Source organism: Capra hircus, chromosome 10 (genome assembly GCF_001704415.2).
Source record: "Capra hircus breed San Clemente chromosome 10, ASM170441v1, whole genome shotgun sequence".
Taxonomy (NCBI): Eukaryota; Metazoa; Chordata; class Mammalia; order Artiodactyla; family Bovidae; genus Capra; species Capra hircus.
Window position 1 is genome coordinate 75,349,857 of NC_030817.1, and position 12,221 is coordinate 75,362,077.

The 12,221-nt window shown below is 36.2% G+C and overlaps 1 protein-coding gene across 1 annotated transcript; it reads left to right on the plus strand.

Annotated features, from left to right (window-relative positions):
• LOC102185572 (olfactory receptor 4F15-like) lies at positions 8,675 to 9,610 on the plus strand. The gene has a single exon (XM_005685584.2). It carries the CDS (start codon positions 8,675 to 8,677, stop codon positions 9,608 to 9,610), a length of 936 nt encoding a protein of 311 aa, XP_005685641.2.

The following is a 12,221-nucleotide window of genomic DNA, read 5'->3' on the forward strand; positions in this document are numbered from 1 at the left end:
CAAATGGTTGATTTTACATAATGTTAATTTATCTTGATAACATAAAATATAACACTAAAAAGATAAATGAGCAAGTATTATCTTCCATTACTATTAAGACTTTGGTTATTAACTTTTCCTTAGCTCATTTTTTGTTCATAACCATTCTTGGCTAGTATGTACTTTTGATGTAAAAGAGAATGGACTAAGTTTTGCTCATTTCTTTCTAGGCTGAATGTTACACAGAAATCAGTCTAAATTTTTGTAAAATGAGAATAATAGCATTTAACAAAAGGAATTTTAGTAATATGTGTTGAAATGTAGCTCTTATAAAAATGCCAAATTTTATATGAATGGTGATATTTGATCTTCTGTGTGTACACATTGCTTTTCAGAGCAGTATTATAGAGTTAGAGATACTAAGTATGTCCAGACTTTGTTAACAAATAAAAAAAATCACCCTGAATGCCAGGGTACACAAATTATTTCCCCTTTTCTAGTATTAACTGAGAAGTCACAGTCTTATTTCTCATCAGGTGTAGAAGAATATTGGATTTCCATCTCACCATTTGATTAGACATAATAAATGAGATCACATAGGTATCATACTCAGAAAAGTGAAAAGCTTAATAGGCACGTGAGCTCCTTTTTAATACGTCATGGCATTGATCTGAAAAGAGGCTGCATAGCACAGAGATTAAATTCATGGACTTTGAAATCAGAAAATAATTTCACTTGAAGGTTTTAACTTTAGCCTTCTGACTTTTGCCAACATATTTAATATCTGTTCTAAGATATTATCATGACCAAAATGGGTTTGGTAATTATATAAATGAGGTAAAAAAAAGCAGGGATAGGGATGCTAGGAATACATTGCATGAATATGCTTCTAATAGAATTCTAAAATAGTTTTTACTAATTGTGTTAATAGGCATTCCTTTTTCACTAGTATTGGTCTAAATGATATTTATCAATATGTATTAAAATGTTAGGGCATCCTGACTTTCCTTGAAGATAACGCTGTCATAGTTTATTAATCACAGCTTTGTTTCACCTTTACTTTTTAAATCAAGCTTCTAATATTTTTTTCTTCTCTTAATGGCATGGGAATTCAAGGTAGAGATCTCATAATAAACGGCCTGGGGACTCTGGTCACTGAGTCATCAAAGGGCCACCCAAAAGTGTTGTTAGAGCTGGAGAAGTTGTAAGGAGTACTAACCACAGAGATCAAAGAGGGAAACACTTCTTAAGAGGTTCATTTATAGTGAAAATATTGTTTTCTGGGGCTTTTTTTGGGAGTGAGGTCAGGTAAGTGGGGACAGTATAATTTAAGAGAATAGCCTGTTAAAATTACCAGCTGTTTTCCCTCTATGGGCAAAGTATAGCAACTCTGCTACATTTCAAAAATTCTCCCCCCTCCATCCCACCTCTTTGCCTCCCACTCTTTTCTTATCTCTATTTCTGTTTTTCAATTCAACATACATTTGTTGAATCTTGTTGAACCTGTACAAGTGCCAGTGTTTCCAAGGGGAAGTTTTACTTTTCAGATGGCAAGAAGCTCTTCATGTGCCTGGATTGTATCTGAATTTACAGGGAAATTTTAAGATCTGGATTATATTTGACTTAAACTAGGAAAGACCTTGAGGATGACACCCTACTCCAGTACTCTTGTCTGGAAAATCCCATGGATGGAGGAGCCTAGTAGGCTGCAGTCCATGGGGTCGCAAAGAGTCGGACACTACTGAAGCGACTTGGCAGCAGCAGCAGCAGCAGGACCTTTGGAATTGGTTTTGATGTGAATCATCTTTGACCTGTCATTTTTTTCATGGCAATTTCTGGAATGAAAATTGCTTTTAAATTCTACTGGCATTAGTTTTCAATGAGAATAATATAAAAAACCAGTGTGTTTACCAAGAAACTATTATCAGTTTTCAAGGTATATGCACATGCGTGCCCACAGCCATCCAACCCCTTGTCTTCTCTCCCACATTCACATGATTTCGTATGGTCAGCATTTCTGACTAAGACATAGTCCCTGCTTTCAAGAAGCTCATACCTTTGCAGAGGAGACAGAGAAACTAGTTAATTGTAAATTATACTGTCATGAAAAAGTTATCATGAGAACCTCACAAGTAAGATGTGATAGCAGGGTGGAAGAATATCTCATGCAGACTGGAGGAGAGAGGGAGCCATCACTGAGTAATAATTGACCGAATTTTTAGAAGAAGTAATCGGCCAAGTAGAAAAGGCCAGGGAAAACTATAGGGCAGAACAAAAGTATGGATAACCCTGATATTAATGAAAGAGCATAGTCCTCCTAGTTAAAGAGATTTGTGAATGGAGAGGTGAGATCAGAGGGAAATAGGTTGTAGACTGTTGCATTATGTGCCTTGCTGAGGCATTATGAAGAGAGAAGTTACTGAGAGTTTGTAATTGGTGAGCAGGCAAAAAAGACTCAGGAACCACTCCTAAGATATGCTGTTCTAACTGCTCCCTTTTTAACTGTTTGCTATTCCTTCTTGTTTGCTTCTATTCTTTCCTATTTCTTTTCTCTATTGTCCCTGTCTCTTCTGTCTTCTCTCTCTCCTTCCTTTTCATCTTCTTTTTTCCTAGTATCAATCAGCCAAGTGATAGATATATTTTATAATCCCTAGCAGTAGACTGCCACAAAGAGATTTTTTTCTTGGCCATGGATTTCTTATGGACAACACTTACTGTTAAGGAGCTATTGTGATTTTCTATGAGTAAACGGTTGTTGACACACTTGTAAAACTTTATTTCAGTTTTTTAATGCTTGATTAAATAGTACTACCATCGCTACAATCTGAATTTGAAGGGTTATACATCTGGGACTCTTATTCTATATTTTCACACTAAATTTCATTTTTAAGTCAAAAGCCAATACCAGGTTGTTTTTGAACCATTTGAATAATACAGAAAGATAGTCCTTAGGAGATTAAAGCCACATGTATCCTATTTTGAGGGTCCACTATTTGTAATAGTCGATGTGCAGTTTTGGAAATTTTTTTCAAGTACAAACATAGTTTCATAAAAAGAATTCTGTTTTTGCCATTAGAGGCTCTTGCTTTAATCCAGTATTTGGATGGTTGCTTTAGTTGTTTCCAGTTATTTAAATACATATAAGAAACTGCCATCAGCATTTTACCAATTTAAGACATAGTATTGATCATCATGTAACAATTTTTTCAGGAATTAATACTTGGCTATGGAAATACATACACAAATATCTTACTCTAATACTTTTGACTTCACATCTAAATGATGACAACTTTATGATTACTCATGAGAACAGATCCTGAATTTTCATGTACCATCAAATTTAACTAGGTTTCTGAATTGCAATGATATCTCATGTATAATAGCATGCAGTGTTTTGCTTTCTGTGACTGGCTTATCTCACTTTTTCCATGTTTAATCACAAGTTACTCTTGTGCTTGTTGCAAATGGCAGGAATATTTTTTTAGGCCAAATATTATTTTGGTGTGTGTGTGTGGTGTGTATGTGTATCACATTTGCTTTATCCATTTATTAATCATCAGAAAATTCGTTTGTTTCCAGATTTGATTAATGTGAGTAGTGCTGCAATGAACACAGCATTGTCAATATCTCTTCAAGATACTGATTTCATTTCCTTTGCATATGAAAGTACTGAAAATTCTACATGAAAAGGTAGTTCTAATTTAATTTTTTGAGAACCTCAACACTTTTTCCACAATGACAGGCAGAATATTATTTTTATGTGCTTTTTTTTGTCCCTTAAATTGAAAATCTTTCTAAATCTGTATATATAAAACTGTTTAATTTTATAGCTTCATAGTATTACACATTATATATATATATATATATTCTGCAGTGTGATTAATGCATTGATTGTCATGTATCAATAGCATTCTATTATATATATATGTGTGTAAATGTATATATAAACATATATACATTTTATATAAATATAAGTGGTACATAAGCATAATAGTTGCTCTTGTACAGCTATGTCAAGAAGTAGATTTGTGTGTTTTAAACTCTAATAAACATTGTCAACTGGTAATTCCATCAACAATGTATAATGTAGCTTTTATATTGAAATCCTCGTAATATTGGTAATATTTTTCATTCTCACCTGTCTCTACTCTTTCTCTTCCTTTTTCCCTGTCAGTCGGTGAAGCAGAAAACTGTGTTTCCTAGTCACTGCTCATGATAAGGCTGGGCATCTGCCATTAGGTTCACTGGTCACTTGTACATGTTGTAATTGTTTCTATTGTGGGTGCCTGTGGGTGCATCCCCACTTTTTAAAGTTTGATCTCCTCCTTGTGCAGATACTATATTGACCTTTCTATCAAAAGCAACATTTTATTTGACTAATGCCAATATTTCCTCTTCTTATTGAACTATATCAAATGAAGAGACGTGTATCAATAATGCATTTTTAATATTAGAAGTTTAGAAAAGAGAAAAACAGGAAAAAATAATCACCTAATTTCCTACTACTAGTAAAAATTTTAATTAGTACTTTTTTAAAAACTGAACTTTCTTTTGATTTTTGAAACCAAATTTGAAAAATTTTTTATGTATTCTGTTACATTTGGAAACAAAGTGAATAAACATTGTTTTGTATACCAGACTATGTATATTTTAAAATCTGCATATTGCATGATCAAAGCTTTTAGATAAGAGACTTGACTATAGCTTCTTTGAAATGTCACACCCACTGCAGTTAACTCTGATGATTGTCCTATTCATTCTCCCTTGTTCTGTCCAAGTCTACTTTTTTCCCAGTTATTGGCTACAAAATTCTCCATTCATTGCCCCTGTATCAGGGCCTCCTGGCACCACCCCTGCAATGTTCTCTTTTGGCTACAAGACCCGCTTCACATCAATTAATTACCCTCACAATGTCCTTCCTCACTGGCCTGGCTGCCTGCATGTCTATTCTTGGCTATAAAAGCTTCAAGGGGCTCCAATAGACTTAAATTGCTTTTTCTCCGAGGCAATGAGGATTGTGCCCACAGGAGGGCCCAGGCGTGGTTTGGAGTGCCAAGGGAGGAGTGACAAGAGAGAGCGTGGGTGTTAGTGGTATGGGGCCGGGAGGAAAGCTTAGTGGTGGCAGTGCAAGTGGGGGACTCCTGATATTTAATTCAGATGTGGAACAAGCATCAGCAATTTGGTTTGTTTGTTTCAAGATACAGTAGTTTAACAGTATGTCTAAAAAAATAACATGTATTAGGTTGAACTCTATAAAACTGACATTTGACCAAAAGTGAACTGACTGAAAGAACAATTTCTTATGACTCAAACTAATAAATGCATATAAGCCTGGAGAGGAACAATTTAGTGATAAGAATTAAAGATTTTCTATTTTTTCTCTAGGCATACAAGTTTTAAAAATGGATTCCCTATATATCTTTCTTGTAAACTTCTCATTTTTAAAATGTCTATTATTCATATATTTCATATCAGTGAATTATGTTCCTATATATGAGTAATAGGGCTTCTCTGGTGGCTCTGCTGGTAAAGAATACACCTGAAATATGGGAGACCTGGGTTCAATACCTGGATTGGGAAGATCTGGAGAAGAGAAAGGCTACCCACTCCAGTATTCTGGCCTGGAGAATTCCATGGCCTGTATAGTCCATGGGGTCACAAAGGGTTGGACATGATTGAGCGACTTTCACTTCCACTTTTCCTATGAGTAATAATGCTCTTCCAAGATAAAAGAACTATGAATATTTAATTCATATCATTTAACTATGAATATAGTCAAGGCTATGGTTTTTCCAGTAGTCATGTATGGATGTGAGAGCTGGACTATAAAGAAAGCTGAGCACCAAAAAATTGATGCTTTTTAACTGTGGTGTTGGAGAAGACTCTTGAGAGTCCCTTGGACTGCAAAGAGATCCAACCAGTCCATCCTAAAGGAGATCAGTCCTGAATATTCATTGGAAGGACTGATGTTGAAGCTGAAACTCCAATACTTTGGCTATCTGATGCGAAGAGCTGACTCATTTGGAAAGACCCTGATGCTGGGAAAGATTGAGGGCAGGAGGAGAAGGGGACTGCAGAGGATGAGATAGTTGGGTGGCGTCACCAACTCAATGGACATGAATTTGGGCAGGCTCCAGTAGTTGGTGATGGACAGGGAGGCCTGATGTGCTGCATTTCATGGGGTCACAAAGAGTTGGACATGACTGAGTGACTGAACTGAATTGAACTGATTCTCCATTGCAGACCTTTATGTTATTTCTAATTTTTCTTTAGGAAATTTTTTTCATTAATGCCCCTTGTAACTTAATTGTGAACTTATCTAGTTCCAATATCCTAAGCAAATTTTCTTTTTTTTATTGAAGCATAGTTGATAGTTTTTTGTGTTTTAGGTATACAGCAAAGTGGTTAAAAGTGAAAGTGAAGTCACTCAGTTGTGTCCGACTCTTTGTGACCCCATGGACTGTAGTCCACCAGGATCCTAGGTCCATGGAATTTTCCAGGCAAGAGTACTGGAGTGGGTTGCTATTTCCTTCTCCAGGGGATCTTCCCGACCCAGGGATTGAACCTGGGTCTCCCACGTTGCAGGCAGACGCTTTACCGTTTGAGCCAGCAGGGAAGCAAAGTGGTTAATTCGTGTATATATATATATGTAATGCTCTCTTTCTATATATATATTCTTTTTCAGATTCTTTTCCATTAGAAATTATTAAAAGATATTAAGTATAGTTGGCTTTTCTATAGAATAGTTCCTTGCTATTTGTCTATTTTATATATAGTTGCATGTATATGTTTTTACTTGACTTGAGATTCTTAGTCATAAGTAGGGAAAATTTTGAAGTTTAGTATCTATCTCTAAAGTATCTTCTAAGCCACCTCATGCAAAGAGTTGACTCATTGGAAAAGACTTTAATGCTGGGAGGAATTGGGGGCAGAAAAAGGGGATGACAGACGATGTGATGGCTGGATGGCATCACTGACTTGATGGACGTGAATCTTAGTGAACTCCAGGAGTTGGTGATGGACAGGGAGGCCCGGCGTGCTGCGATTCATGGGGTCGCAGAGTCGGACATGACTGAGTGACTGAACTGAAACAAATTGAATTTCTTTTCTCTTTATCAGTGTATGAATATAACTTTTTCTTCATAGCCTCATTCATGATTTCATCAATTTTTAAACTTTTGAAATTAGTTAGTACAGAATAGCACTCAACGCAATCTTAGTAACATTTCTTTGATTACTAGTGAGAATTTTACTTTTTTAGGACTATCAGCTGTTAGGACATCTTCTGTGTCAGTAGTCTTATATTTTTTTCTCATTTTAAAATTGGTATACCACACTTCTTTATCTATCTGGAGGAACTAATTTCATAATAGAAATATTAGTCATCTGTCTGATATTTTATAACGTATTTTTCAGTGTGCTTTCAGTTTTTATTTTATTGTGCTTTTATTTCAATATAAGAGATCTCTATGTAGAAAGTGAAAGTGAAGTCGCATAGTTGTGTCTGACTCTTTGCAACCCTGTGGACTGTAGCCACCAGGTTCCTCCATCCGTGGGATTTTCCAGGCAAGAATATTGGAGTCTGTTGCCATTTCATTCTCCAGGGGATCTTCCTGACTCAGGGATGGAACTTGGGTCTTCCGATTTGCAGGCCTACTCTTTACCATCTGAGCCACCAGGGAATCTCCATCTACATGTAGATATTTATACAAAACTAGGTATATATCTGTATCTAAGTATATAAGAACTGAATATTGTGAATATATATTTCCTTCCTCATTTGTTAATTAGAGATATTCTTTGAATGAATTTTCTATCTTAAATGTTTGCTTGAATATTGTTTTCCACTCTTTTGGTTTGTTGCCCTTTTAGATGTTTAAATATCGTTTTGAAACTTTCTTGAGTTTATGATGAGAGGCAATAATCTATGTATTTACAAGTTTATCTGTTGTACCAACACCATTGACTGACTAATTCACCCTCTCCACATTGATGTGATTTGATTCTCAATAGTCTCTTGAGGTCACTCTAAGTTTACTCTGGCCCTCTCCTTCCATTCTTTACCTTAAGGCTTTTATAAGCTGGAGCTGAATATTCCCCCAGATTTTCTACTGCTCTTAGGGTAAAAAGCAAAATTCTTATCATGGATCCAAGATTTCATCCTGTTTGGCCTATTTCTCCAGCCTGATCTCAGTCATTCACAGTCTTGCTTTTGCGTCTCAGGGCCTTTGCATATGGCCTTTCCAAAGCGGTAACTCCTATTTTGCAGAGTCTGAATAAGCATGATGGTGATGTGTCATATTGTTATCATAGCCCTCTGATATTTCCTTCAAATTAGTTGCCAGAGATGTACCTATAATTAAAGTTATTTAATACCAATATCTACCTGTATCTACCCATCTAGATCTAGCCTGTAAAGTTTGAAAAGTCAGAATTACTGTTTCACCTCAGAACTTGACATTGGACTTAGAATATAGTGGATACTCATTAGGATATCAGTTACACTCATTAGTTGTGTTACTTGAAAAAATAAATGCATGATATTTTCATAACATATTAATGGCTGTTAGTGAAGTTTTTTTTCTTCATAAAACTGAATTTGATAAAAGCATAAATCTGTTTCTTCAAATATTGACATTTGATAAATTCTTTGGTTATTTTGTTTCTGGATTTTAGATATCATCAGAAAAAGCCAATGTATGAAAGAAATGACTCTTCGGTGTCTGAATTTGTTTTCCTGGGACTTTCTACCTCTAGGCCAGTGCAGCATTTCCTCCTTGCCTTCTCTACAGTGTTTTATGTAACAATTGTTCTAGGGAATCTCCTTGTTGTGTTTGCAGTGACCTTTGACCCTCATCTACATTCCCCCATGTACTTCCTTTTAGCCAACCTCTCATTCATTGATTTGTGTCTTTCTACCTTAACAGTGCCTAAGATGATCTCTGACCTGTACTCTGGGCACAAAACCATATCCTTCCAGGGGTGTGTCACCCAGATATTTGTCCTTCACACCCTGGGTGGGTCTGAGATGGTGCTGCTCACTGCCATGGCCTTAGACCGCTATGTGGCCGTATGGAAGCCCCTGCACTACCTGACCATCATGAGCCCTCGGGTGTGCCTTTTGCTTCTGTGTGGTGCCTGGGCTACTGGCCTCATTCACTCAGTGGTCCAGTTAGCTTTTGTGGTCCATTTGCCTTTCTGTGGTCCTAATGAAATCGACAGCTTTTACTGCGACCTTCCTTGGTTTATCAAACTTGCCTGCACAGATTCCTACAGAATGGAATTCATGGTCGCTGCCAACAGTGGGTTCATATCCATGGGCACTTTCTTCTTGTTGATCATCTCCTATGTTTTCATTCTGGTCACCGCATGGAGACGCTCCTCATGTGGTTTGCGCGAGGCCCTCTCTGCTCTGCCGGCGCGCATCACTGTGGTGGTCTTGTTCCTTGGACCCTGCATCTTTGTTTACATGTGGCCATTTCCCACGGAGCCAGTGGACAAGTTTCTTGCCATTTTAGACTTTCTGGTTACACCCATCCTGAATCCTGCCATTTACACGCTGAGGAACAAAGACATGAAGGTGGCTATGAAGAGACTAAGTTGTCAGCTCTTGAGTTTGAAGATCTCTTAAGTAACTCATGGGTGCACAAGTTACTTCAGACAGCTTCATGTAATACAAATGGTTAAATAAATATACAAAATTTGGGTCTCTTTTTTTCTGAAGTTAAGCTGGATTAAAACTCAGCATTCAAAAGATTATGATCATGACGTCTGGTCCCATCACTTCATGGTGAAAAGATGAAACAACGCAAACAGTGACAGACTTTATTTTCTTGGGCCCCAAAATTACTGTGGATGGTGACTGCAGCCATGAAAGACATTTGCGCCTTGGAAGAAAACCAATATCCAACCAAGACAACATATAAAAGCAGAGCCATTACTTTGCCGACAGCGGTCCACCTAGTCAAAGCTATGGTTGTTCCAGTAGTCATGTATGGATATGTCATGAATTAGACCATAAAGAAAGCTGAATGCTAAAGAATCGATGCTTTTGAACTGTGATGTTGGAGAAGACCCTTGAGAGTCCCTTGAACTGCAAGGAGATCAAACCAGCCGGTCCTAAAGTAAATCAGTCTCCTGAATATTCATTTGAAGGATTGATGCTGAAGCTGAAGTTACAATACTTTGGCTACCTGATGAGAAGAACTGACTAACTGAAAAAGACCCTAATGCTGGAAAAGATTGAAGACAGGAGGAGAAGGGGATGACAGAGGATGAGATGGTTGGAAGGCAACACTAACTCTATGGGCATGAGTTTGAGCATTCTCTGGGAGCTAGTGATGGACAGGGAAGCCTGGTATGCTGCAGTCCATGTGGTCACAGAGTCAGCCATGACAGAGCGACTGAACTTAACTGAAATGACCATTTTATAATATTTAGACTAGACCGTTGGTTATGAGGTTACGTTCAATTATCTTGTTAAATCTCTAGATAATGATTTGTTTGTCAGCCAAATTGAAGTCCCAGGAAATATTTGGACAGTTTTGGAAAAGCAGTGATTATAGACTTAGTGTCTATTGAAAGTATGGCCTTATGCATCAGACTGCCTGTATTCAATTAATCAACTGAATTTTATTAATTCAATGAATTAATTAATATAGAACTAATATATGCAAACTTTTCAGAAAACTATGAAATATCTAACTCTCTTTAAAGTGCTAGATATGAATAACTACATTTATCTTTCTGAAAGACAAAAATATGTATGAAGGAGTATTTTTGGCCTGGAAATAAAAACAGACTGTGAGAAGTGGAGTAGAAGGAAAACAGAACAGATACTATAATAGAGATTGACAGTAGGAAGGAAAACAAAAAGGATAGCCTCATAAACAGTATATTTTATGAGTCTGAAATACACTTTGTTTGTCTCAATTCCAGTGGACTCAAATCATTCTCCAATTGACTTAGGACAGGGAAATTTATGTATGTGTTGGTATTTCACAGTTTCTGAAACTGTGACTTAATTTATCAATGAATATTCCTCAAACATCAGAATGTGTTGGTATGATCATGGCCTAGATGTTATTATTAATATACAACAACTATTCTTCCCAAATTGTTGCTGACTATTTTCTATAGTAACTCATCTTATCAAACTCTACCGTGTCTCAAAACATGGGTGTCAATATGTGTTGGTGTGTATGGTCTGTGTAAATTATAAAGCTTATTTAATTTATAGCTGGCTTTGACAACTAGAAGACTGAGCCAGTTCACTGTGAAGCTATGAAAGGATACTATGTCCTGAGTATTTGTGATCCGCAGTTCTTTCAGGATTATGCAATCAGTTTGTAATTTTATATTTTTCCTGTTCACAATTATTTCATTGCTTTGATTTATACTTTTAGTGGATTCTTGTTAGCTACATTAAATTAGGAAGAACAATATAAAGCCAGAACTCTGAGGAATTTGCCAACAGTATTTGAAAGTAGAGGGAGAATGGAGAAGACTGAAGTTCTAAGCTCAAAAGTTCTGAAAGGCAATACTGAATTACCTGAATCTGTCAGGCTGAGGAGCTAAAGGTCTATTAGAATCATAAGCCAAACATGGAAGGGTTATATCCATGGCACAGGATCAAATCTGAAGTGTACCAAGTCTTCTAAAAACTACAATGCAGATTTGAATAAGGTCAGTACTTGATCAGATTGAAGGGATCATGCCTTAACATTTTATATCTCATAGAGGAAAGAGTAGATTATTTCTGAAGGAATTTATTACATCAGAGGTGCATGATCTTTTATATACAATGTGTAAAATAGAAAAAAGTAACTATGGAATATGCAAGAAGTGGGAACATGTGATTGATAATTAGAAGGAAGTGAGTAAAGAGAAGCAGACCAAATATGGCTCAATTTGTGAAATCAGAAAAAAGCATAAAATAATTGATATAGTTAAAGAGAGAGACATTAAGGAGCTGAAAAACTGAAAAAAAAATATACAGAGAAACAGAATATCTAAGAAAGAACCAATTGATTTTAGAAATGAAAAAGAAATGTATAATATTATGAATTTAAGAAGGCTTAAAAATGGACTGGACACAGCAGAAGAAAAAATCAGTCGATTCAAGACAAATCCATAGATATTATCCAAAGTGAGTACAAATATATAAAAGAATAAGAATATCAGAATATATGTGCATATATACATACACATATGAAAATAGCAGTTATTTTATTTAAGATTTA

Excerpts from the sequence above, each read along its gene's own strand:
- LOC102185572 (XM_005685584.2), top strand. The coding sequence starts at position 8,675 with ATGTATGAAAGAAATGACTCTTCGGTGTCTGAATTTGTTTTCCTGGGA.